Below are 27,783 nucleotides of genomic sequence, written 5' to 3'. Positions count from 1 at the left end.
CAATGAAAAATTGACCTCTTTTGAAGCTTGCAGTCCATTTTCCACGGTCGCATACGAAGGACATTGATCTCCAAGGGTATCAAGCACATCTTCGTAAATCTGCTTACCTCTTAACCCTTTTAAATACAGGTACTTGATGATGGCTCGATACTCCAATTTTTCGATTTCCACAATTTCGTTGGACATCTTCTTTCTTTTAATTTATTGCGTAACTCTGGTTTACTTTTTTGAACTCAAACTTCACACTGACACTTCTAATGAGTTATTGTTCGTTAATTCTTTTTTATGCATGAAACTGGTCTAGGCTAACTAGACATCCTCGTCTAATCCCTTGCTCATTTTTCACAAAAAAATCGAAATTTTCGTACTTGATTTTGATGCACATGAAAGATTAGACGTTATACGAGTAATCTTGCAATGAAGTTGAAACACTAACGATTTGGATTGCAATATTTTTGTCCACAACATCAGGATACTTTTAGTGGAATTGTCACACCAACAAACTATACATTGATTTCTTACATTTTATAATATCTACAGAATCTACAGAAATGCATTAAACTTCGAGAATTCTGTTCTTTCTTCAAACGGGACCTTTTGAAAGAAACCTGCGATGAGCCAAGGTTTCACGCGCCAATTATTTGATGCATTTTCACAGGATTAAAACACTTTTCCGGTGTATTGATTTATTTCAAGATTGGACCACACTACATCTTCTCCCACAGGCTCGAGATGCTCTTGCACTCGACCTACTTGACCCAATACAACATTTCCTCCTACGATCCATCAAATTTTTCACCAGGGTCCTTCTGAACGGCGGACACAATAGAATGTATATGAAAAAATTCGCGAAGCTATTCATTGCAGGGATAAATCGGTAAATCTTGATTATGTCATCCGTGACCTCTTTCACTTCGTTGTTGAATTCGTGTGGTGTCATGCTCATCAGGTGGGGCCTTTCAGTTAGATATCCAGGGATTTGGACCAGAACGAAGAGCACGATGATCACTGTAGCTGTAATGGTGAGATTGAAGTTTTTCTGAAAGAATTCGTACAAATCAACTTTGTCGAGTTTTAGTTAATTTTATGGCAAAAGATGATGAGAACGCTTGCTTTTCTCGTGACGAACAAATCTCAAATATATACAGGGTGTCCCGAAATTAATGCGACAAAATTTGGTCACAGAATCTCGAGACAAAATTAGGAGAGCCCTATTTTTGATTTGCCTGGGGGGGGGCTTTTTCGAAGTTACAGCTCCTTAAATATGGCCCCTAAAAATAGTCTGTTCTCTTTATCTCAGAATACGGCCATTCGCAAATCACTGAATTTGGTACACAGGAGGACAGGAGCGAAATTTCATAGAATGCTACCTAAATGTCTCTCTGTTAATAAAAAATTTTATACTTGCTTCTTCCGATTTTTATTTTCTTACCCTTCTCCCTTTTTTAGCATTGATATGTTCCTTCTTCAGAGCACGCCTGAGCAAAATCACCAACCGAATATTTCCAATTATGAGCAGAGTACAAGGTATGAGATAAAATATAGGAAAATATATCCAATTGTAGGAATAATAAAATCTGAAAAAATAGGTTAGGTTATGTGGATCATTATTGATGCCATTGTATAAGACCAAACTTAGAGATCTATACTGGATGATTCATCCTAATTCCTAATGAATAGAGATATGGCGACCGGGCATATATCTCTTGAATTTGCATTTTACCAACTTTATTATTTAGGGGTTGAAAATAACAACCGCTTATGATTTTCCTTCAGAAATTGTTTTCGTGGGATAGATTTTCGAAAAATAAAATTCTCTTATGGTTTCCAATTCAATTCTGGAAAAAAATCTCTTGCAAAATTTTGATACAGTCGATACTTTTCTCGGTATAAATAAAAACTTACAAGCAGTATACAAAGGTCTATGAGGCAGAGAGTTGATGCATGTATTTTAGCGGGAAGTAGCCATTCTATGGAACACATACGATGAAATAGAATGAACAGTGATCAGAACTGCTTGTAAGTTTTTATTTATTCCAAGAGAAGTATCGACTGTATAGAAATTTTGCAAGAGACTTTTTTCTCCAGAATCGAATGGGAAACCATAAAAGAATTTTATTTTTCGAAAATCTATCCCACGATGAGTCAGTGTTTTTTAAATTCCGTAAAAAAACTAAAAACTGTCAACTCGTCATCGCCTTCCAAAGGCTGTATCTTGGAAGAGGGGCCTATTTCGAAAAAAATGATTAGGAATTACCCTTGCTTATTTTCATCAAGGAATCATCTCCCTAAGTTTGTTTAGTTGAGTTGAATACTCAATGATATAACTGAATTAGTCTCAAAAAAGCTATCGTTATCCGTTGAAACATACACAGGTTATGTCATTTAGGCATTTAGAATAAAAATATCGGTTGATTTGTGTAAGGATCCGCATAGCAGAAACTTACTGTGATTGTAGAAAATCGAAATTGGGGTCCAAAAAGACATCCTGACATTTGTATACCAATAAATTTGGCAAATTGGCGCCAATGCACAATACGAAGCTAACAATCATCACCAATCTAGCTCGAATTCTTGAACTCGGTCTCTGCGTATTACAAAGCTTAAGAATCATCTCCAGATGAATTATTCGGTCTGAAAAAAGCACCATTCAAAGCAAATCAATTTTTTTTCAATCATGTATTTGAAAAAACGAAATGGTTTGAACTCACAGTAGTCACTTACCAATAGTGATGGAAAGCATCGCTATTATTCGCACTGTATTCAACACCTCAGTACAAAAAATATACAACAAATTCACTAGTCTGAATAACATTGTCCATTCAAAATACATCTCAACTACAACATAAGCTGATAGTATAATGGTGTGGACCAAATCCGTAGAGGTATAAACTAAAAACAAGAACGCCAAATAGAAAGCCTTTGATGAAATTCCAACGTACTTACCTGTTAAATAAGTGAAAATAGCCAATCTTTGCTCTTTATTCACTAATACCAGCAATGACATCCAGTTGAAAATTACACCGAGAACGCAAAAGATCAAGAGTGAAGTTTCATAAAAAACTCCTGAAGAAAACTTTATGTTTAGTATTTAGAATTTTCTAACGTACTCAATTACCATTATTTGAATTTAATTGGCAAGTGTAACATGAAACTTTCTCGGTGCATTCCCGAAATTGAAGATTGTGAGAAAAACAGCCTTGTAGTAAAATCATCATTACTTCTCTAACTAAAAAGGCGAAAGAATTGAACACGTCATTACTATTTTAGGTGAAGTAGGTACATTTGAATCCCATCAGAAAAAGAAAATCCTCCATTGAGTGAAAATCAGTGTAATAATATAGATAGTGTAGGGAAGATAAGATTCTGTTGATATTCATCCCCATGTTTCTATTATCGAAGTACCTGTTAATCCGTTCATTCATTACGAATATAATGCTCGCTCCATACTTCCAACTGGTCCAATGAGCATATTGCTTATTACAATGCATTGATAACATTTAAAAAGAATGGATTTTGAAAATAATAAATTATTACATAAATTTCTGTAGGAGTTTATTCAACAGTTTCTCAGCAGATAATTCTCATGATTTTCTAGACTTCCAATAAAGAAATCAATAAATAATAAGAACAGCTCTCATGGTTGTTACATGTTATATTAATCTGTACATTATTATTATACTATCACATAGTAGTGATAATTTTTATTTATTTCCTTCATTAAGCAATCAACGTTATTACCAAATAATTCTCCAGAGTTGAATAAGTGGACGAAAGCATTGTATAAAGACCACATAGTAGTGTAACGCTAAGGGAACGAAGCTTTGATGCGAATGGAGGCAACCACTAGATGGCAGCTTCGCATGTGGAGGCTCACTTATCGATCGATACAGGCCCGTCTTACGGATCTTTAATACGTCCGTCGTAGCGGTTTATTATCTATTTCGAAATAAACCGATCTTTCTGCTTGAAAGAGATATTTCGGATCTGACGGAACGAATTTTATATTGTTTTTATCCTTTTGAATGTCATTTCGAGCGATCCATACATTAAGTAGGTATCATAAAGTAAGAAATTTTGAATTTATTAATAATGCGCTTCTTCGGAATACTCCTATCTTTATCTACCTGCACAGGTATAGAAAATTACCAAGAATGTTCAACCGAACGTCTCAGAAAAATTGTACCTATTTCGTTAATTGTTATCTTTTTATGATACCTCCATATAATGTCAATGGTCGTTCGAACATTGTAAATAGACCAATTTACATAGGTCAACCCAATAACGTCAACTCTTCTATATTGTTTGAAAAAACCTTTCATATTATCCGACTGTAAATAAAGATAGTTTCTGCCCTTTGGAGGACTATCAGGTATAATTATTATTCACGTTTTTGGTACTCAAATGGAATTCTCTGAAAATATGAACGTTTTTCCTGGAATTAAAGGATAATGATACCAGGAATATATTTCGCTTTTTCTTCTGGTTCCTACGTATATAAGGTAGAAAGATCTAGTACAAGTTAGTCTCATTCGAGAAATGTTATGTGTTTAGTTCAGCTCTTAAGTTCAACGTCAACCGTGCTACATAAACGATAATTTCTAAAACAAAGAAAACTTCAGTGATTTCTTGAGTTTCAGTGTTACCATATTAGTTTAGACGGTAAGCTAACATACTTAAAAACGATTAAATCTTTTTCAATTCAGTTTCGATTTTTCCGCTAATATAAATTGTTCACGTAAATATTTTTGATGTCTGGAAATAAGTGCGAATACTTCAACTGCGGGTTATCTGCCAGATTGGATAAAACTATAAGAATGTTCAGATTTCCAGTGAAAGATGAAGAAAGATGTAAGCTATGGATCCTACATTCAGGTGATTATTTAAATCTTTTTTTTTTCATCAAGTGAATGCATTTGCCCTTTCTTGTTTACTTTGTATATATTTATTCGATTCTGAAGGGTCGACAAAAAACAATCAAATCAATTTATATATACAGTCCCTGGCCAGTTTATTAGACGCACTGAGGATTTTTTTTATATTTACTGGTATTGCCCGAGAAGAGCAGAATATTTGAATTTCATTTCCACAGAATGTCAGTTTTATCTACGACTCTCATTAAATTGTTCTATTTGGCATTTATTTTTGATGTTGTGGTATTAGTACTTAAGTATGAATCAGTACTATGTCTTCCAGTGGACGTCTTGCATTCTGCAGGTTCGGACGTTATTTCGATAATCCACATATGAAATCATTATCCTCGAATGCAGCAAACCGAACAATTCTGCATTGATAGTATGAAGCACTCATAGCTACTCAGGGTGGCTCAGCAAAATATTAGAATTTCATGTTTGATCATCAATCAATCAATATTTTTTATTGAATATGATATATTATATGTGAAAACCATTTACAGATGAAGTATATTGAACATATACATTCAATTTAATAATTCAATATTGAGATTTTGCATCGAATCAATGCGTCTAATAATATGGCCAGGGACTATATGAATATATATAACGATTTGGGCTGTGCCCCTTTTCAAATTTGTACAAATTACAATGCAATTCGTTGACAAAACAAACAAAAAAAATTATGATTCATTGGAACAAAGTAGATGAGGTTATGTTCCTATTTTCCCATTAATAATTTTGTGTCAGTTTGAAAATATTTATTTCGAATTTCATTGGAAGATATACCTAATTTTTTCATGTTCCTACGCAACTTTTCGATACGTGGTGAAGTTTAGCCGGAAATCATTTTCCACCCCTAAAAATTATTACCTACCCCTGTTTTGATACTTCGAATCCCCTTCATTGATATTAATGCACTTTTCATTCATACTTAATTTTCCGACCAACCACTAAGAATGCTAATAATGTTTTCTCTCAATTATGTTTGGCCCTAGACTGCTATTCAGTTTCAACAATTCATTTATGAGTTATTGTTTTTCTCCTGAAACTTTGATTCTCATACGTAATCATCGTAAACTGAGATGCATTCATTGATAAAAATAATAATAACAAAAACGATTTCAGGGAATGGTAAGTTGACTGACTTGAGCCCCCAATCACTAAGAAAAAAATATTTGTGCAGCAAGCATTTCCCTGTCGAACAATCGTCACGAAGGAAATTAGCTCCAAACGCTATTCCTGATAAATATGTTGAAGATTCGAACCTTGAGAATAGTCCATCACTGCAAGTAGCTTCCACCTCAAGATCTTATGGTCCAGCAAGGAAGAGATTATTTCAGGACATCAATAGAGAAAGTGAAAGTAGTTCAGAAAGTGAATTTCCCCAGGAATTGCTAAATTTGTCATTCGAACAAAAACGAAGAAACAAATTTGTTTCCCCCGAAGAAACAATAAAAAAACTGAAGGAACAACTGAGATCTTTAAGGAAAAAACATAATTCTGTGAAGACTCAGCTAAACCAAGCGAAAAGAAAGATTGTCCGATTACAGAAATCGCCAACAATTCAATTCAGTGCAACAGCAACAAATTTCACGAAGTGCCTTTGCAGAATGCAATTGAAAAAACGCGTTCGGTCTCCTTGGACTTCACTCGAGAAAAAAACAGCAGTTTCATTATATTATAAAAGCCCTTCTGCATATATTTTTCTCAGAGAGAAAGGCTTCACTCTTCCATCAGTTTCAACTATCAAGAAGTGGCTGGGAAACTTCAACTGCGGGCCGGGATTCAATGAAAAAATCATGAACCAGTTGACACTTAAAAGCAACACAATGCAACCATCAGAAAAATATTGTGTTGTTTTATTCGATGAAATGAGTTTGAAGAAGAAATTAGAATATAATGAGAAGACTGATTTGATCGAAGGTTTGGTTGATTTGGGAATGTCAAAAAGAAACCCAGTTCCTGCGAATCAAGCAATGGTCATAATGATTCGCGGAATTTATGCTCCCTGGAAAATTCCTCTAGCATACTTTGTTTCTCGTGATGGAGTCCGTGTTGGAGAATTGACAGACATCATTATAGATTGTCTCAAGAAACTTGAAAGTGCTAATTTCAAGCCTGTTGGAGTGGTATGTGATTTATCCAGGGTAAACCAACAGTTTTACAGAAATATGGGAGTGTCAGTTGATAGTCCATTCTTTTCCATCGAAGGAAAAAAATATTATGCTTTTAATGACGTGCCACATCTCCTGAAATGTTTGAGAAATAATTTCCTCCATAATCAGTTTATTTATGAAGGAAAATATATAGACTTTTCTGATATCAGGAAGGTGTATGAGATCGACAGGAGGAGTAGAACCGGGAGGTGTCTCTTGAAATTGACAGATAAACATTTAAATCCGAACGGCTTCGAAAAAATGAGTGTTAAACTAGCTGCTCAATTGTTGAGTCACACTGTAGCCGCAACAATCAAAGTTGCTTTGAGGAGTGGTGAGCTAGTTTCTAAAACAGGAGAGAATACCGCTTATTTTGTAGATACGGTAAATAATTTATTCGATTCATTGAACTGCAATTCATTCAGTAATAATAATCCCAATAAAAGAGTTCTTTGTGATAGAAACCCTCAAATTTTGGAAGTTATGAATACTGGATATGAATTGATAAGAAAATTATATAAGATTGATAAGAGCGGTCGCCCCTGTAGACCTCCAAGTTTCGATGGATTTCTACAAACCATTCAAGCTGTCAAAATGTTTCATAATGAGCAGAAAAATAAAGGTTTTCCATTCATATTTACAGGTCGCCTCAATCAAGATCCTCTTGAAAATCAGTTTTCTATTTATAGGCAAAAGGGAGGTTATAATAGAAACCCCACTGTGCGGACATTCAGGGCATCATTCAAAATAAATTTAATTGCGAATTTGGTCAGATCATCAGTTAATGCAAATTCTGGTACTAATATTGATAGTGATGAGTGTATTTTGGATGTGGATGACATTAGTGATCAATATTCTGAAACTTTCGATGATGCCGTAAGTGAAGAAGCTGAAAAGCCTGAAGTTCAGAATGCATATGCCGATTTTTCCAGTTCGGAACCTAGGGAAAACCTTCTGGGTGAAAAATTCAATTTAGAAATATGTTCGGTGGCATATTTTGCGGGTTACTTATGCAAAAAAGTAACCCATAAATATGAGTGCAAAAATTGTGAAGACAGTTTCCAGGGAGAGGAAGAATTTGGCAACAACGAACAGTTGCTGATTTTTTATAAAAATTATGACCTACAGGCTCCAAATTCTCTGAAGATAGCAACAGATCTCCTGACTAAATTCACTAAAATCGGTATGCAATATTTTGCGGAAAATATTTCCACACTGGTGGCAGGGAAAGTTTTGGAGAACATGAAAAAGCTTATTGATGCGGCAGTGGAACGCGATTTACCACAGTGGAAACTTCAAGAAAATTGTGCTGAACATAGAGATTTCATTTTAAAATTATTAATAAGAACTCTATTGCATAAATATTGTAAAAGCATTATAAGTTCGACAAAAAGCACTGGTAAGAAAAATGAAAAATTATCTATTTTACAAAATAAATAACCTTCTTTATACCGTTTTATCATGTTCTTTTATTTCAATCAATTGATCTATCGATCCATATTCCTACGACAGCCGCCAAGCGAATTATCTGTTTCCATTCGTAAGATTCCTATGTGGGGTCTCTAGTAAAATCGATAAATAATCCGTCGGCACTGACTGGTATGAATCAGTACGGAAGTACGGGCCTGTCGAGAACGGCTGTTTTTACGATTTTTACGATTCATTCACTGTGCTGCCATCTGGTTCAGCTTTTATCGCCGTCAAAGCTTCGTTCCCTTAGCGTTACACTACTATGTGGTCTTTATACAATGACGAAAGTAATGTGTGGAACTCATCCAAAAACCAAAATCACAACCACAGAACACTAATATGCCACTTAGTCAGTGGTTAGATTTTATATTTCTATGATCTTTATGTTTATATGAGTTTGACAGATCTGTGTTGGTCATAACCGCTCATTACAAAGCACTTTTCGAATTTACCATAGTTTTATAATAAAATTCGTTTCAGTCTTGCAAGATGGATTGCCTTATTGGAATAAGATGTAGAGATTTCGTCATGTTAGCAGCTGATATGACCAACGCTCATAGCATTATGGTAATGAAAACAGGTACGATATATCATCTAACCCGATGTTGAAAAGCAATTTTCAGTCATATTTTTTTAGATGAAAATAAATTGTTCAAACTGTCGAACAAATTGGCACTAGCGATATCCGGAGAACAAGGCGATTGTATTCAATTCGCTGAATACATTGCCAAAAATATTCAGCTATATAAAATGAGAAATACTTACGAACTGAGTCCTAGAGAAGCTTCTAATTTCACTCGTAAAACATTGGCGGAAACCCTAAGAAGCAGAGTAAGCCAAAAATGTTTGCATTTGTTGTATTTGGTCTCACAAGATTGCTTTTCAGAGTCCTTACCATGTTAACCTCCTAATGGGGGGATATGATGACAAATGTGGAACTCAACTTTTTTACATGGACTATCTAGCATCTTGTGCATCTTTAGATTATGCGGCTCACGGATATGGTGGCTATTTTTCTATAGCCATTTTGGATAGAAACTACAAGGAAAATATGACCAAAGAGGAAGCATATGACTTGATGAAGAAATGTGTGCAAGAAGTCCATAAAAGATTAATTGTTAACCTTCCCAACTTTAAGGTCCAAATTATTGATCAGAATGGAATTCAAGATTTACCTAATATTTCCTCAAACAACTGAGTTTGTTATAAAATATATTTATAATTTCATCAATAAAATTTCTTTTAATTGTATTCAGTGTTGTATATTATGATTAATGAACTTTTTGAAGCTCAAAACAACTGGGATTATAAGGCGCGTGAGGGGTCACTTATACCAATCGTTGGCCACTGTAGATTATACAGTTAATTGGAATTAGAGGTTATATTTAAAACTTAAGCATTATTTGAACTAATTTTTTTTTCCAATTGGGGAAACCTTTATTAAGAAAAGAAATTCAGATATAATAGCATAGGTTGGTTTGCAAATTATGAAACACAATTTTAAATTGTCTGTTTAATTAACAAGAATTTCCGAATTTATTTAAAAAAATATAATAAAAAGTTGGAATCTGATAAATATATAAAATAATGTGTATAATTTCTTTGAAGTACATCCAGTGTATACCTATATATTCAAATTACTTTCAAACAAAATAAATAAGTTTGTGCTAATCAGGATCAAAATGGAACAATACATTATTAAGGAAGAAGCATTTTACATTCCTTATACAGACTATTGACAATTTATTTTACTTTTTTCGCTTCAGATTTTACTTGTTTGTCATCTTGTTCAGACTTTTCATTCTCAGGAGTATCTTCGTATCTAAAAAATATTCAATTATATTTAATGTGTTCTTTACAGCTCAAAAATCCTAGAATGAGAAGTTATACATACTTGAACAAAGTCTTCAGGTCACCTTTAACGAGTGCTAGTGATATGGGTGTTCCAAGACATGCTGGTACTAAATACAATAAGGCAGGTTGTGCATGTTTGAATATGTGCATGACGAATATTGTAGCCATCAAGCCAACAAAATATGCAAAACAAGTTGCATGGAAATAAGTTTTGGTTTTTCTCTTCAGGCTATGGTCAAATCTCAGCAGAAGAGCAATGAATATACCAGGTATAACAATATCGCCCAACCCAAGCATTGCAAAGTTATTAGCTGAAAATCCATTGGACAGCAGATCTTGAGGAAACACAACTGAAAAAAAATATGAATAAAACACACAATAACCATCACAATATCTGGAAAACTTAAATAAATGAAAATCAGAAGTTTGATTGCCTGAAAAAATCGAAATACACTCACGTTTAATTGGTGCTTCGAAACTTTTGGCAACGGTAACCATAACATCTGTTCCAAATACCCAGAATATGTCATAAAAGAACAAACCACACAACAATATACATCCAGTTGCTACATTATTAATATGCAATAGCTCTACAGCATTGACGGCAAATGCAAGACCAAAGAGATTATTTGCTACCCAATGTTTCTGCAATAAGTACCATGCTCCAACTAAAGAGCATGCTGATAAGGAGACTACATCGTAAGAACTGAATCTGTAATTAATCAAGTATTGCGTTGCGTCTCCATCACCTTGTTTGAACATAATGTGGTATGGAATGTTTGGAATAGCAGCTGGTACTAACTTACTTACAACAGGACTGAAAATAAAGAATATTCAGTTACAGTGGGAGAAAACCTCATGATTCAAATATTTCACAAACTAAACATATAACTATTTACCTCAATAGATGTGTCAAAGCAAGAACACCAAGGAAGAAGAAGTATCCAGTTAAGAGCAAGTTGATGTATTCTTTTGAGAATAACTTGAACACGATATAAAGTACAAAAAGTGCCGCAGAGGCCATAATTGGGAACATTGCAGCTTCTTTTTTAGTCATTTTTTCTGACTTCTACGAGAAAGATATATTTGAATTAGTGAAATGTTCATCGTAAATACCTTCTTCCATCTGTTTTACCTGTTCCTTATGGTAGTTGACAGACCGATAGGAACCGAAGAAAATTGGCAAAATAGCCATTATAACTAGACTTCCATAAGCTACTGCCATGCCCTCCGGGGTGCCCGGAGGTTTTCCTGTTGAATTTTTTGCATTTTCAGTTATATTCTCACTTGCCTGAGCCACGACTACATTTAACAGGTCTGCCATGTTTTGAATTTGAAAGAATGACTGTAACCTGCAACCTGTCAGTGATTTTCTGACGCCGATAAAATTCTGACAGAAGTACCACGTCAACAAAGAGGAACTTCTTCTTCTTCTCTTATTCACCTAGTTATGCTAGTTCAAAAATAATGAAAATTTCTAATTTTATTGTACATGTGATTGATTGAATGAAAGGATTTTCATTATTTGATTTGACACATTTGGCACCTGACTGGTAGTTGTCCTATGTCCTACTAATAATTTCAAAATGTGCTACAATATACAGAATGGTCTATGAGACGATTTGAATATGGCAATTATACAAAGTAATTGCCTGTTCCGACGACTCCTCATGTAATCAAATTTTCAGAAATATTATTCTTTGAGTTTTCTCAAAACTTCTAATTCGCCTTCCACCCTATATACTTTTTAAGTATCATGAGTTTTTTTATTTAATTCAAATTATTCCTTTCCGCTCCATTCTTTTCTCGACTTTCGATTTTTTTATTATGTTCGCCTTGGCCGATAATTCCAAATCAACATAAAAATTCTATATCAAATCCTCTTAGAGCTTCACGTATGAATCTGAAAAAACAACAATGCTGCTCGGTTTTTGGTCGAATCTATTCGTTTTTGAAGAATAAAGTTTTGAATACCGTATATTTTATTCTTCTGAATGATTTTTCACATTATACTACCAAATAAATGTACCTATATCTCGTTGACTAGACTAAAAGGTCTTGAACTTACACCTAATATTCTGGAAGATCGACAGCATGTATTAAAAAAAAATTTTACAGTAATTAATGGGGCAATTTCAATATCAACTGTGAATTCAAACTCTTTTGGTTTCTTAGTTCGGATATATGATGAATTCGCTTCCTAATCAACAGGAAATGTGTCATCTCTAAAGGAAAACCTCATATTAGTTGATACACATCTCTTGTGGAGATATGGAAAAAACCTGTGTAATACATCAAAGAACGTTATGAAAAAGTGTTACAAGAAGTGCATTATATAGAAAATGAATTTTTTTTGGTGAGTTTGCAAGCACTCCATTTCAATATCGAAGTATTGTTAATGTGGTAATAAATTTATTAAACTGATCTAAAAACAGTATTAATTGAGTGAAAGAATCTGGGCATACTTCAAAATGATTCTCAAGTATTCTTTTTGATGGATAAGTTCAACTAGGATTTATCGAATTTCTATCAATTCCTGCTTAGTATACTACCTATATTTTGATCAAATTAAAAGTTCAGTTTGGTATATAAATGGCGGATATACTCCTTTCGGAAACTTGTGATACCGATCTTTGATTTCAGGTTTGTTTTCTGTATATTCTTCCTGCTGATACCAGGATCTAAGGAATCCTTATCACTAATAAGTAGCGCAAATGATGATTTTTGTGTAACAACGGATTTCTCTGCAATGTATTATACGACCAGTAATGGTAAAGTGGGAACAAAAGGTATAGAAATAAACTATTTTTAGTAACCTACCTATGAACCAACGTATTATTAATTATTCGTCATGAGAGCCTTCAATTTATTTTACTTTTTTCTCCAAATATTCTTATGGATTTGCGTTTGCTTCTGCGAGCGATCAATATTTCATATGAATTATGGGTATCCTAGGCGCGGAAATTTTCTGTTCAAATTTTTTTCACAAGTATGAGTTAAAACATTGATTTTTATTGCAGATATCGAATTCTTTCCACTAACCACTAATTTTTGTGATTTCGAAGAAGCCAAGTGTGTAAAAGATTACAAATTAGATCCTTGGGAATTGGCATATTCAGTTAACCATGAAAATGCACCTATCCTCGATCTTCGCTGGGAACGTAAGTATCTACTTAAATTTCGAATGAAAGTTATTAAAAGAAATTCGGAAAAGGGTGAAATATACAACAAGAAAGAAAACAAAACATGAAGCATATCTACCCATGGATCAAGCAATCGATTGAAATATTATTATACTGCTGTATCTCGCATTTTGAACGAGATTTCTCTACAAAAATACAATCAATATGCACCATTGTTTTCCTGAGGATATCGCCCATGATCAAAACGACTTACTCATTCATGAATAAGGAATGTGAATGCTTTTACCTTTGAAGATCTTTTGAATCTGAGTATGGTGATTGTAAGATTGAAAATTTTCTGAAGAAATTGTTTATTTGTTTCACCTGAAACTTTCTCTGTTCCTCAGGTCTGAATAATCAAGAACTACCCTTCGAAAAAGGAGAAAATTTGGAGTTTTTGACACTTTTGCAATTATACGATTTGAATTATTTCAAATTACCAATATCTTTATTGGCAGAAGAAGTTCATTTACTTTTGTGTGACAGAAAAGATGTACCAAAAGCAAATTGTTATTGGTTTGCTCTCCAAGGCTGGAGCAATAAATATACTGCTATGAGAAGATGCAGAAGTGGTGAGATAACAGGACGTTATCCCTCTGGTAAATGTTTCGAGAGAAGAGAAGAGAAACGTGTATGTTTTCCTAATTTCTGAGAAACCTGCATGGTACCTACTTTTGATTGCCAAATTGATAATGAATGAGTAAGCAATTTGAATAAAAAAATTTTCAGCACCCTGAAGATTTTCCCCTCTTTCTCAGTGAAGAGAAGTGGAGTCATATAATAATTGAAAGGAACGAAAAAAATTTATATTTGAAAACTTATAATGATGGCAAAGAAGAGACTATCATCCATTTCTCCGAAAATGATGAAATGTTTCAATTGCAATATTTGATTGGACATAGAAAAGATGAACAAGCTTATTGCAAAATACACACAAGTGAGTAGACCTTTGAGTAGGTATTTTTTATTCTATGGAGAAGACATACCTAAACCTATAAAAATATCGTAGTAGCACTGGCATTAAGCCAGAAAAAAATCTGATCATGTAGAAAACTACTATGCATAGATATATATAATATATATAGTCTTTATCTTGTACTAAATTCAGTAAATCGGTTAGTTCGTCGATTATTATTTTTTATTTATTATTTTAAATTGCGTTCTTGATGTGGCTATCCTCATATTTTTATGAGTATTCTTAAAAGTTTATCAAGTCACACATGCGCACCAAGTGTAAAATTCTTATTCTTGTCGTAAAAAAGATATTTTGAAAAAACTAATTCGAAAATCATGTAATATGATTCAAGTGAATTTTATCGCAGAAATAATTCGTTTTTTAGAGTCCGTTGTTGTTGTTATCCTGAAATTTAATATTTGTTTAACGTACCTATATCGAAAATTATTACGTGAGGTCTCGATCCTCATTTTTTTCGCTCAGTGCTCCATTCAAGGAAGAAGCCTTTGGATTGTAAGGCACTCCCAGCTCAAACCAATAAAAAAATGTTTAGATTAATTAAATGTCTTCCAGATCATTACATGAGAAGTACCACTACTTCCGAAGTGGTTTTCGAAAATTGGTTTTCCCGAATAGACAAAGGTTTCTGCTTGTCGATCCTTCTGAAAACTTGTCAATACTGTTCAACTCTGGTTTCATTTCTGGATGAAAAAAGTAACATTATGTTGGAAAAATCTATTTCAACTACCAACGTAAGTTTGTGCAAATAATACTCTACATAATTCTAAAGGTTTGATTAGCTTTAATCTTTATTGTTATCGAAATTGAATTTCGTCATTTATCAAATCAAAAATGACATATTTTCACGAGAAGGAGTCAACATCTCTTAAATTTCAGGATTTTTGGGTGGAGGATAAAATAATACTGAACATTTCCAACAGCCAGTTTATGAAAGTGAAATTGAAAACAATATTGTTTGAAGGTTATACTGCAACAGGGCACGAATATTGGTCCTTTGATAATTTTCGACAGTGTGTCACTGAAGGTAAGTAATATTTTCCAAATATTGAGAAATCATCGAAAATTATCAAGACGCAAAATATTCGAGAGTTTTGCCTTTTCGAAGGGAAATTTTTTCATATTTTCAGAATACCGAATAACGCCACAGAGCAGCAAACAAAAATTGTCGGAATGTCGTTTACTTACCAATAATCAAGTAGTAAAACGACAAGAAGCAACTCGCTATAAACCAGGTAAGATCAGATATGAAAGGAGGAATCAACTATTGTTATGAATAACTAATTATAAACCCTAAAAAAATCCCTAACGTTTTCTCAAGAAACTAGTTCAGGATAATCAAATATTTTTATGGCGATAAATATTTCTAGCAGAGAGGATTATTTTGTACCAGATTTCATTATCGCTATAGTTTTCGAAAAAATGGATTTCTGAAATATTCACATCTAAGTAACTGTAAAAAGTTCAGGATGAGAGTTAATTGCTTTTCTTCTTCATTGATAATAATGTGACAAAAAAAATATGTATATAAATTTGTAAACTAGAAAAGGGAGAACTTTTTTTAGTTTTTTTACTCAAGAAAGAAAAGCTTCCTCCTCCCACGAAAAAAAATATTCCTTTTTTTTACTAAAAACAAAACTGAATTCTTTTCAGATAACACTTGTTCAACATCGAGTTCTATAGGAAGTTCATGCATTTCTTGCAATGTTCTCAAGCAACGCAATAAAAAAACTTGCAAAAAAATGAAGATTTGTGAAAATATTGGAGGTTCCAATATATGTTATTGTTCTCCCGGATATACTGGATACGATTGCAGTGAAGGTATTCTCTTGTTTCTTGTTACAAACTTCAGAAGTTTTTTCCAGAGAATCTGGAGAGTTTTTTTCATAAGACATCAAATAATTCGATAAAAATTTCAAATGTACAGGCATACCCATAAGAGGTTCTATTCAAATGAATATAAAAATAACATAACTGAATGATTTTTCACAGAATGTCCTAGTGGATCTTTTGGATATCTTTGTCAGGAAAAATGTGGTTTTTGTTCGGGAAACTGCGATGTTTCAGATGGAAGTTGCAACTGCATATATTTATTCGAAGAACCAACATGTAAAATGCGTGAGTATAAAAAAACCACTTCAATTTTTCATGCCTAAGCTATATCTAGTTCTCATTCATCTTTCTGGGGCATTAATTGAAAAAAAAAAAGATTTTTCAGAAAGAGCTTTCATTTCAATAATCGAATTTCAGCCAAATACGATCAATATCTAGCAAAAGCCCCAAAAGTAATTCGCAATACAGCAGAGTCTTGTGAAATACAATGGAATAGTGAAGATTTCGTCGGTAAAAACAAACCTAACTATTACCTCTTACAGTATACGGTAAGTTAAATAGGATTCTTGACAATAAGTTGTTCAATAAAAGTGCCAAATCTGAAGGTCTTATCGAGCCTTATTAACACCGAAGGATTTGAATCTCATTGTATTTATGTCGTGAACGTGAATCGAAATAATAACAGACATAGATTTTTTAAAGTATAAAAATATAATAAGCTGTATGAGGAATTTTTCAGGATTTTTCGAATCACCCTGTTGCTTGGTCAGATTATGGGCAAATAGGAAACATTGAAGATAATGATAAAGGATCAATTGGAAAGTTGAAGAGAAGCAAAAAGTATGGAATAAGAGTCCTCATAAGTGATAAAAAAAGAAATATCAAGAACTTACAATTCACCCCTCTACCTTACACAATTTGCAATACCACATGCAATGGTAAAGTTAGAATTTCATTTATTTTTTATTGTTTACATTCCGAAAGCGTTAGGATATTGCTTTATTCAATAAAAATATGAAATGAATCTATTTGTAGGGTTGGTCTCATTTGTGATTTTTAGGTTTGTTTATCTCCATTATATTTTTAAGTCATCGTTTATTTTATAATTAATTGAAACTGAAAACAATTATTTTCTCATAATTCTAATCATTTTTTCTTCTCATAAATAGGTTGGAATGAGAATGAAATAAATGTGGTAACAACATCAGATTCTGTCCGTATTTTTCTTCAAGTGAGTGTTGTCAGTTCAGAAATTAACTGAGCGAAAATGCCCAGTACTAAAATTGATTATTCGAAACATCGTTTTCAGTTGGCGGAAGATAAATGTGATGTTTCTTTATATGCGTGGAATCTAGAAGATCATCAGGGTAAAATTGTAATCAACGGAAGCGCTTCTCTTGATATTAAGATAAAACAGCTCGACCCCTTCCAGAATTACAGAATAGTGTTCTTTTCTTCATCTGATAAAATAAGCAAGGACTTCAAAACTTTAGAAGGAGGTATTTCAAAGAATTCGGTGATTTTCCATTCAGTACAAAGGCCAATTTGAATTTTTCAGTTCCCAGTAAGGTTGAAAATATAGAATTGGAAGAGTCTACGGCCAGTTATATGAAGATAAAGTGGCAGGTTCCTGAATATCCAAAAGGGGATATTCAAATATATATAGTGAAGTATCAGGTGAATCCGCAATATCATGATAACAATGAAAGCAATATAGGGGAACAGTTTACTTTTCTTTTGATTCCCATCACAACTTCGAAACGAAGTTAAAAAAAAATTCCCAGACAGGTCTATTTTCATCTGAGATTTAACATGTAGAATGTAGTTTATTACTTCCATTTAATTTTCTCTATAATTCCACGATCTACGCAAATTTACAGACACCTATTTTTTGTTACAGAAAGTGCGTAGAATATCCTGCAAATCGAAGGGTTGGTTCAAATCTTACGAAGCGAATACTACGGTCAACATAATCGAACTCAATAATTTGGAACCGTACTCTGAATATAAAATAACGATTAATGCTATTAACAGACTCGAAGCTGGTGATGAGGCATTCACATATTTCCAGACACAAGGATTAGGTACTCAAGCTGAATCAATTAAATCATCTGAAATCTTCCCTTCTATAGTATCACAATGTATCTATGCAAATTATCTACTTCAATTTACGAGCAGTGTGTTTCCTCCGTTGTTTTATCCTTCCAGGTATTTGTGATTAGACGGTAGTTATTATATCATTAAAAAAGGCTACACATAAATACCAAAAATCGATAGAAAATTTGCAAAGATCGATCAAACATCCATTTGAAGCACCTTCGTTCCAATTGTGTTAAACTTCCAGATTATTTCAAAACCGAGGAGAATTTGAATATCGTTAGTATATGGATTGAAAGTCTACAAAGGGGAGCATCGATTACATTCCAAAATATTCAGTGTGAAAAGCTGCTAGGACCTCTGAATTTTTCCGTTAGTTTACAATGCATCAGTGAATGGTGCTTAGAAACTGAAGTGCGATCTGAAATCCTTCAGTCGTTTCAAGGAACACTGAATCTGAAGGGTTTGCAGCCATATTGTACATACATATGTGACATATCATTCTGCCGAAATGGAAACTGTAAAATACATGGAAACAGGACCTTCGAAACAAAAGCTTCGGGTATAAATATTTTGTTCATCTTTGGTAACATCAAATTTGAATTCATGCCATTTTTCAGTTCCTAATGAACTTAAAGAGGTCATTGTGATAGCTACAGGAGATGCGTTCATCTGGATACGTTGGCTCCCACCTTATCCACCAACAGGAAGAGCACAAAGCTACAAAATAATCACCAGATGCGTAAATTGTCGTTTGAATCACGAAAATATTTATAACCCTACTTTCCCTAGTTTGAAGAGATGTTCTATCTGGCCGGAATATTATTGCCATAAAATTGACGACTATGTCTATTACATGTATCAGATGTCATTGCAGGTGAGTGAATAGTTAAACCTAGTGCGTTTTCCGAAAGTCCCCAAGTAGTTGTACTTCCCAGGAACCCTAGATAGGAAAAACTGTACACCAGTTATGTTGCAAGTTGCGGCATTTAGTAGTGAGTCCACCCAGTTTGACCAAATGACCGAATATAACTATGGGAAGGAGGGGAGGATAAAATGTTTCACAAAAAAATCATGATTTTGTTCAGACTTTGAACTAGGCTCCAAAATGTCTAAAAATTGGTGCGATTTCATTTTCGTATAAATAATAATTGATATTCATGCAGCTATGATGAATGAATCTTGAGTTTTTAATCTTAATTTGTAGACGATTCACAATCTGAGGTGTGGTATTGATTTTCTGGAAATTCAGGAAATCACTATTTTATGGGAAACGGTGACATTTTTACTGAGGGAAATTTCGATATTCTTGACAAGTTTTGCCGCAATGAATAATACAGGCTTCCAATAAATTAATTGTCAATCAATTTCAGATCGAAGCTGCGAATGAAGAAAATTATATATATAAACAAATTGCTTATATACCCAAGATTTTGGTCGAAGAAGTAGGTGAGTATGCGGCCATGTTTTTCTTCTAATCTTCTATGAATTCTGTATTCGTCTGTATTTGGAGCGTCTGTAGAAACTTAAATCCCCGATGTTACTCCCTTGAAGTTCTTAACGAAATATGATGAAAAACCACGATAAAAATTATTATGAAGTCGAGTTTTATGGACACTTGAGTTGAACATATTTTTCTCAATTGAAAAACAAATGAATTGGAAAAACAAGGCGCCGTGACACCAAGACGTCCTTTAATTCCGATTTAAATTAAATGTTCACGCAAATCATGATTTACGTTTTCACCAAAAATTGCTTTTTGTTGATATACTACACTGATGATGGTGAACAATAATCCAGAAAATAGTCTGGAGTGACGATTGATTGCTCCGTCATTCTGGAGTAGGTAGTATACAGGGTTTCCCACTTACCACGGAAACCTCATGATTTCGGAAATGAGGTCAAATTTCTATGGAAGTGATAGTTTTCAGATAGCCTATAGCTTATTCTATCTAACTAACACAACTCCTTGTATGAATGAGACAAACACTTTTAAATTAAATTCTATTCTACAGTAGCAGCAGAAGTCGTACACTGAAAACCCACACATCTTGTGACTTTATTTCAGAAACCATGAGGTTTTCATTTAAGAACATGATAGTTACATCATGAGATGCGTAGGTATTTCGATTTTTTCTGAAGATATCAGATAGAAAGTAGGGTGAGACGACAAGACGAAGAATTTTGGAACGTCATGTATGTCACAAACCAATGTGTTTTCTACATGATGAAACTCATCCTCGGGATCAAAAGGAACATATTTCAAAAATTCCTAAAGTATGAACTGTTTTTTCTGTGCGCATTTCATTGGATCCATGTTTCTGGCAATTTTATTTGGAAAACCGTTAATATTTCCGAAAGTATCAGGAATAGGGATAGTGAAGTACTGAACAAAAATATTCAGCCAACGTGGGAAACCCTAGAATGAATTATGAGTAGCTCGAAGTCGAAAGCGATATTTCTTCAAATTCATGGTTTTCACAGACATTTATTCGATGAGTTTTTCTTGGCAGCATCTGAGGAACCGTATAATGTATCTGTTACTTTGAACCTGGATAATACCATGGAAATATTCTGGAATCATCCCAATAGAACGAATGGAATATTGGATTATTTCCACATACGCATCGGTATTGCTGATGAGCCCTCTTTCAATATTACCTACCAACCTGTGAAATGGAAACTGAAATATAATATGCCGGTAGGTATTTAGGTATTGCCAAGCAATTGTTTCTCCCCTAAAGCATGTTATTTATTATTGGGAACTTGAATAATTTCCTCTTTCCACAAACATTCTCGTAAAAATGGATTTGCGTTTGAAATTCTGATGAAAAAATAATTGCTATACTTACTACCCAAGAACTTGTTTTTCAATAAATTAGATAAACCTGATGGTTTATTCCCTCTTCAGGATTTATCTCGAAGAATACTGAAGATATATTAAATTGAAAGTTTGTGAAATCTTATATTCACCATGCATGAACTCTCTCTCAACCCTCAGCATTTCGATTCACTTTGTGGATTCAAAATTTCCCTATTAACGTTGAATCGCGAATCGTAAAATGTGCTTCTTTTATCTTTTGCAGATTACAAAACCTGTACCTGCCGCGACGGATTTATCAATAATAATAATTGCCGTCAACAATAAATACCTAGGTCATCCTGCACAGGTCGATGTTAGTTCTTATCCACCAAAGCCAGATCTATTGGATTCTCAAATTTACATAGCCAACTATACGAAAACAACAATAAGTATTTCCCTGAATACAAATCGAGTAGAATATCTTAGTCCGAATGTAAAAAAATTTCTGCTCGTTCTCATCAACGACCATTCACCAGAAACAAAAGATTCCAATCTGGAAATACTGGAGAAAATAATGAACATTACTTTTGAGAAAGAATTGAGGGTGGTAAGTGAGCAAGACCTGGGAAAACTGTCGTGGAATATTCTAAATTTGACAATTGGGGATGGAAATGTAATAAAACAGAGTTCTGTTCTCAAAACGAATATAGTGAATAAGCCCCTGCAGGAAGCACGTTATTATACTATTCTTGTGGTACTTTTGAACGAATATAAGGGTAAATATCGACATACCATTTATAACGATACAACATTGACCCAAGGGAACCCAGAGATGACTCCCCCACCCACACCAAAGTCTCCGGAAAGGGAAGAAAAAGAAGAAAAGGACAATTCCTCAGGTGGGAGTGCTGCCTACGCCTTGCTTCTTCTTCTACTTCTCATACCCATCATAATAATTGGACTGATATTGAAGTAAGTTTCATGAAGAAAATATTGAAATTAATTCACAAAAATGTTGTCACAATTATAAAAATTACACTTATATTTTATTGTTTTTTCCACATTGTTTCAGGCGTAAAAATATAGTGCTGATTAGGCCAACCATGTCCTTAGAGAAAATTATGGATGGCTCTACGCAAAGTAAGCACTTGGCTGAACAAAAGTGGTTCTAACTGAAGTTATTTTTTATTTCAAGGCAATAATCTATCGAAGGAAAATGAGGAAACTATACCTCTGGATATTAAAGAAACCGCAGTATTACCCCAAAAACCTATTATGAAGGTAAAACCAAAACTTTCGGTGAGTGCACAAGTTTTTAAATACTGAGGTTTCCAATATGAAAGAAAAATCGAAAGGAAAATATTTTTTGAAAAATGTGAAACACTTATTAAGCTGAGTCATAAAAAGTTTCCTGGCTTAATTTCATCGAATTACTCCCAGAAGTTTCCGAAAAATATGTAGATATATTTCTATAATGCAAGTATGGGGAGTCCGGAAGAGTTGAACCCCTTTCCTAGTAACTGTAAATGGTAGCAATTCATTTTTTTGCGTGAAGGTATCATGCCCAAATAGGTAACGATAGATAATTAATAGTAGAGAGATGGTGTGATGAACATTTTGAGTACAGCTGTTTTTTTACGACCAAAAATTGGCTCATGTCTCCCTAACCCATGGGAGAGTTGAACAGGGGCCTAGAAAGACTTGACCATAAGTTTGTTTATCAGAAAAAACATTGAAAGAAAACAATTTCCAATGATGTCAAGGTTGTCATCATCAGATGTATCAGCGTATGAAATACATATTTTCTATTTCAGAGTCACTCTCACTTATTTCCGAGATGTTTTTTACTTTTTTGAACCTTTGTATAATTTTTTATATTTATTTCTATTATTCAATTTCCTTTTTTTGAAGCAAACTATGATCTAAGCTCAGTGCGGGAAACTTGGACCACTGATTATGCCTCCCGACCATAGCATGGGTCAAGTCTCCACACTCCCTTTTAGTCTTTTCAACAGATGTTTTCTTGAAACTTTTACAACTAAAAAGGCTCATCGTTTGTAAAACAATATTAATCAATCAAATCAATAAAACTAAATGAAACCACGCACCTATTAAACTTTTCAGACAGTGTAACATACAAAAATTATTCAATTCCTTACTTCGTAACAACAAAATAACGTTCAACTCTCTCACTCCCGAACTGTTCTGATGGTGGCCAAAATGGAGCCGCCACTAGTTGTGCCTTGTTACGAGTTGAATTGAAATATTTGAGGTGGTTCAAGTCTCCTACCTGAGCAAGTCTCCCGGACTGCCGGACTTTCTACAGAATTTGTAGAACTTTTTGAATCCTAGTCGAATGATATGAAATTCAGGTAAATCGAATTCATGAGCTTTTCAGATGAGAAAATCAACGGGACCCCCAAATCCCCCCACTGATTTATACTCGAAACCCGTTAAAATGGCAGATTTCGAAGAATACGTCAAGACGTCTATAGAAAGCGGTGAACTAGAAAGGCAACATGCAGTAAGTATTTTTGTTTCGAATTGATTCAACGGTTTGAGAACTTCAGAACAGCGGTTCACAAACAATTCTTGTTTGTTTCTAATCAACAGCCGAACTGAAATTCACAATATGCATCTCCTGAATTTGATTCTTTCCCAAACACTTATTTTTTTCAGTTATTCCCACGTGGTCAAACTCAGCCTTGGAAATATGGGTCGACAAAAGTGAATAAACCCAAAAATCGATACAACAATCTGGTGGCATGTAAGTGATTACCGATAAAATTACAATTTTTTCGAAATTTCTGTACAAAAAGCGAATTATTTCATTTCACAGATGATCATTCCAGAGTGATACTGAAAAAAGTTGATGGAGATGAATACTCTGATTACATCAACGCTAATTATATTCATGTATGTTTTTTTTTTCTCGTTTTGAATTCGATTATGTATTTCATATTTTTTGGGTCGATTTGATAGGGTTATAATATGGAAAGAGCCTATATAGCAACTCAAGGACCAAAAGCAACAACTTTAACTGATTTTTGGAGGATGATATGGCAAGAAAACGTCAAACACATTGTTATGTTGGCCAATATATACGAAGGGGGAAAGGTAATAAAAACAAATTTAAAACAAGGGATGAAACTCAGCCTGAACCTCTATTGCAGAAAAAAGTTGAGCAGTACTGGCCGAACATAAACGAAGAACTGACTTTTCAAGACATAGTTGTTCAGTACCATTCGATGGAATTGTTCGCGAATTTTGAGTATAGAATACTGCATGTCACGAGAGGAGTTGAAACACGAGAGGTGTGAAAAATTTCCAATTTCATGAAAAAAAATTTATTCGAATTTTCTCCCACTTGAATTTAATTACGATATATTTTCGCACGCGTTTCTCGTTTTTTCTTGCAGATCGAACAGCTTCACTTCACAACATGGCCCGACCATGGCGTTCCTCTATACCCTCAAAGTTTAGTACCATTCATACGTAAGCTTCTGAAGGTACCATTATCATCAGCTTCTCCCGTTGTGGTTCACTGCAGGTTGGTACCCTGAACATGAAATAATACTCAATGATCCTCATAGAAATCAAACCGTTGGTACTCTGTACTCTTAAAAACGATTGTCACAGATTTTTCTGATGAAACCGTTATGAACATGAACATCTTTCGGATCAGTTTGATTTCGTTTGGTGAGAACTTATTGCATTTGATTTAAAAAAATGTTGCAGTGCAGGCGTCGGTAGAACAGGCACAATATTGCTAGCCGATATAAGTTTGAGAATGGCTGCAAAGCAAGGAATTGTGGATATGTTGAATAATCTCCAAAAGCTGAGGGAACAACGACCAAATATGGTGGACAATGTTGAGCAATACAAACTGGCCCATCTGGTTGTTTTAGAGTGCTTGATGGGTTTGAGGACCAGCGTGTTGTGCGACGAGAACATGGATAAAAACGTTCAAAAACTCATAAGAGACGGGGATTACAAAATACAAATGAATTATCTGAAAGAAACGGAATGGCAAGATCAGGCCATGAAGAGTGTCGCTGATTTCAGCGAGGATTTACCCAGCTATCCCGAGAAAAACAGGATAGCGGAAGTCGTTCCAGGTGAATATCAGGATTCCTGAAAATGGAAGATTATTCTAAAATATTCAGAATTTTCGAAAACAAATGCGATTTACGTTTCAGAAAATCAAGGAAGGATTTTCCTTTCGAGGTATCCCCATGACGACGAGGCCTCTTCTTATATTAATGCTGTCGAAGTAGATGGTTTCAGATGTCCAGGACGGTTTTTTGTTACGCAACAACCCATGCCCAATACCATTGGAGATTTTTGGAGGCTGGTAACGGAGAGGAAAATCAATGTGATGATATCTTTGAATGAAGTTGACCCCAGAGAGAAGGCGAGTACCTACTAATTCACAGATCCAAGAAATGATTGAATCTAGCGAAAAATGCTAGTATCTATGTGAATACACTGCTCAAAAATTTGAGTGGATATTAGAGAGAAAACTTACTTTTTGCACCTGAATCAAAATTTCCGTGTACACATACACAAAATATGGTCCTCGTGACGCTCAATGCGTCAAAAAAATTACAAGAAATTCATTTCGCATGATGTATGATGAAATTTCGAGGTTCATTACTAGAAGCAAAGAGTATCCAGTTGATACTCTTTGCTAGAATAGTAGCTTTTCCGGAATATACAGCCTGCAGACAGTGCAAACTATCCATAATTTCTCTACTATGTTGTCGCTCTAAAACAGTCTTGCTTGTTGCGATTTAGATTTCAGGCAGGTTAAGTTTAACCGTTTGTAGACCACTTTTTTTATCTCACTTTTTATATTATTACATGTACGCAAATTATAAACTTATTTTCCTTTTGATATATTTCATCCGATGACGTTCAAATTTTTCCAACTTAGCAGTTAACTTTCATGAAGAGCTTGCATAGAAAGGCTGAGTTATTTCCGTCATTTTCCACAGACATGCTGCAAATTTTGGCCAACAGCCGATGATGATGAACTGCAACCTGTTGACTTCATTTCGGTAAAATTCGGTAAAGTGACCGAATTGGAGTATTACGACATATACTCCGTACATGTTTGGATCAAAAATAAACGGCAGGTATAGTGAAATCTTTCTTTACAATTTCAGATCATTTACATGGTGATCAAAAACTATCGGTCAATCAAGAAACTGGTGCCAAACTTGCATTATACGAATGTTGAGAGTTTACGTCTACTTTTTATGAAAAAAAAAAACAGAAGCCATCTCTAAAATCTTAGTATTTGACTTTGTTTCATCTTAACAGATGAAGAAATACGAAATACGACATATGTTTTGTTGATGTAATTAGCTCCACCTAACTCCCTCTATGATCAGCATTCAAGAGAGTTAAATATTTCGATTTATCACCTAAAAAATTGTTTGTCTGCTGAGAGAACTTAGAGTCTTCTTGGTCACAATTATAATCATATAGTCTAGTTAGATATATAAAGTTAAAATGATATGGTACCTGGTACCTATCTATTTGAAATCGAAATTGGAATAATCCTTTTTGTAGAAGGAAAAATTCGATGTCGAAATTGTCTCCTTCAAACGATGGCCCGCAAAATGTAAACTTCCCCCATCTTGCGAAGAGCTTTTATCTTTCTATGAAGAAGCTGATGCCATTTCAAGGAGGTCAACCAACGTTATTGTCACATGTTTGTAAGTTAAATGATCAATCATGGTAGGTTGGCAATAAGTGATCAACAATTATTTGCAGCGATGGATTTACTGCGTCCGGCGTATACGTTGCTCTATCTTTCATAATTGAGCAGATGAAACTGGAGCACGAATGCGATGTCTGTCTTGCTGTGAGAACTGTTCGACATAACAGAAAACAGTTTGTGACTGATGAGGTAAGCTCATTGTTTTGTTAAGTCTCTTTCATCTTGAATTTAGGCCATCAAATTTTCTATAATACAGCTTGAAACGAAAATTTTCAAGTTTCAGTGTAATTTATTATAATCAAAGAGTTGATACTCAATGTTATGTTATCAAAGAGTTTGTTGATCAAATCACGTTTCTCATTTTGTAATTTATTTTTCAGAGTCAATTTTTGTTCCTCTATGAATGCGCTGTTAAATTTATAAACGGATTCCAGTCGTATGCCAACTTCCAAAACCAGTGAATAGAATAGAGCTTCTCAGCAAGCCCAGTTGAGTGTGAATCAACAAAATTAAAACCTTAAGTTAATCTTATATGTAATAAAAAATAAAACACAATAAGTTTGGTTAATAAAGATACAGAAACCACGGGTTTTTTGTCTGTTTTCACCTACCCGAAATATCCAAATAAAAGTGAATCCCGACTACTGTTGGTAGGACGTTTTCACGAAAAGCAAAATCGAGAAGTATATTCAAATATATATTTTTTCAAAGGGCGTGCACAATTTTCATGAAATATTGTGGGCCAGTTAAGGTGAGGTCCCAAATTGTTAA

The 27,783-nt window shown here is 34.1% G+C and overlaps 4 protein-coding genes across 7 annotated transcripts; 2 read left to right on the top strand and 2 right to left on the bottom strand.

Moving 5' to 3' along the window:
* Positions 1-689: 689 nt before the first annotated feature.
* On the bottom strand, positions 690-3,464 carry LOC123308127 (P2Y purinoceptor 12). Of its 3 annotated transcripts, none has more exons than XM_044890672.1 (7): positions 3,284-3,464; positions 3,119-3,229; positions 2,947-3,066; positions 2,725-2,892; positions 2,448-2,634; positions 1,433-1,577; positions 690-1,039 (listed from the first exon to the last, which is right to left on the bottom strand). In XM_044890672.1, exons 1-7 carry the CDS (start codon positions 3,423-3,425, stop codon positions 692-694), a joined length of 1,221 nt encoding a protein of 406 aa, XP_044746607.1. In that variant the 5' UTR covers positions 3,426-3,464; the 3' UTR covers positions 690-691. The 3 variants fall into 3 exon arrangements, with proteins under 3 accessions (XP_044746607.1, XP_044746609.1, XP_044746608.1); XM_044890674.1 differs by having other exon boundaries at positions 887-1,014; XM_044890673.1 differs by lacking the exon at positions 690-1,039 and adding an exon at positions 1,063-1,382.
* Positions 3,465-8,933: 5,469 nt separating this feature from the next.
* LOC123306587 (proteasome subunit beta type-2-like) lies at positions 8,934-9,793 on the top strand. The gene is made up of 3 exons (XM_044888648.1): positions 8,934-9,122; positions 9,180-9,373; positions 9,429-9,793. The coding sequence occupies exons 1-3, from the start codon at positions 9,032-9,034 to the stop codon at positions 9,738-9,740; spliced, it is 597 nt and encodes a 198-aa protein (XP_044744583.1). The 5' UTR covers positions 8,934-9,031; the 3' UTR covers positions 9,741-9,793.
* Positions 9,794-10,040: 247 nt separating this feature from the next.
* Positions 10,041-11,760, bottom strand: LOC123306586 (minor histocompatibility antigen H13). The gene is made up of 5 exons (XM_044888647.1): positions 11,532-11,760; positions 11,296-11,465; positions 10,855-11,213; positions 10,437-10,746; positions 10,041-10,364 (listed from the first exon to the last, which is right to left on the bottom strand). Exons 1-5 carry the CDS (start codon positions 11,718-11,720, stop codon positions 10,286-10,288), a joined length of 1,107 nt encoding a protein of 368 aa, XP_044744582.1. The 5' UTR covers positions 11,721-11,760; the 3' UTR covers positions 10,041-10,285.
* An 854-nt stretch (positions 11,761-12,614) lies between these two features.
* Positions 12,615-27,600, top strand: LOC123306585 (receptor-type tyrosine-protein phosphatase T-like). Of its 2 annotated transcripts, XM_044888645.1 has the most exons (35): positions 12,615-12,752; positions 13,040-13,185; positions 13,417-13,557; positions 13,926-14,209; positions 14,308-14,515; positions 15,107-15,285; positions 15,431-15,578; positions 15,682-15,786; positions 16,205-16,372; positions 16,544-16,669; positions 16,802-16,932; positions 17,124-17,322; positions 17,554-17,615; positions 17,694-17,883; positions 17,943-18,061; positions 18,285-18,468; positions 18,729-19,043; positions 19,102-19,358; positions 19,855-19,930; positions 20,995-21,182; positions 21,568-22,256; positions 22,357-22,424; positions 22,480-22,583; positions 23,683-23,808; positions 23,964-24,051; positions 24,124-24,200; positions 24,267-24,401; positions 24,458-24,598; positions 24,704-24,834; positions 25,023-25,402; positions 25,484-25,698; positions 26,282-26,422; positions 26,862-27,007; positions 27,066-27,201; positions 27,393-27,600. In XM_044888645.1, the coding sequence occupies exons 1-35, from the start codon at positions 12,739-12,741 to the stop codon at positions 27,471-27,473; spliced, it is 5,898 nt and encodes a 1,965-aa protein (XP_044744580.1). In that variant the 5' UTR covers positions 12,615-12,738; the 3' UTR covers positions 27,474-27,600. The 2 variants fall into 2 exon arrangements, with proteins under 2 accessions (XP_044744580.1, XP_044744581.1); XM_044888646.1 differs by lacking the exons at positions 16,544-16,669; positions 16,802-16,932; positions 17,124-17,322; positions 17,554-17,615; positions 17,694-17,883.
* Positions 27,601-27,783: the final 183 nt, after the last annotated feature.

Source organism: Coccinella septempunctata, chromosome 2, assembly GCF_907165205.1.
Source record: "Coccinella septempunctata chromosome 2, icCocSept1.1, whole genome shotgun sequence".
NCBI lineage: Eukaryota > Metazoa > Arthropoda > Insecta > Coleoptera > Coccinellidae > Coccinella > Coccinella septempunctata.
This window is presented reverse-complemented; position numbering and strand designations above follow the sequence as displayed.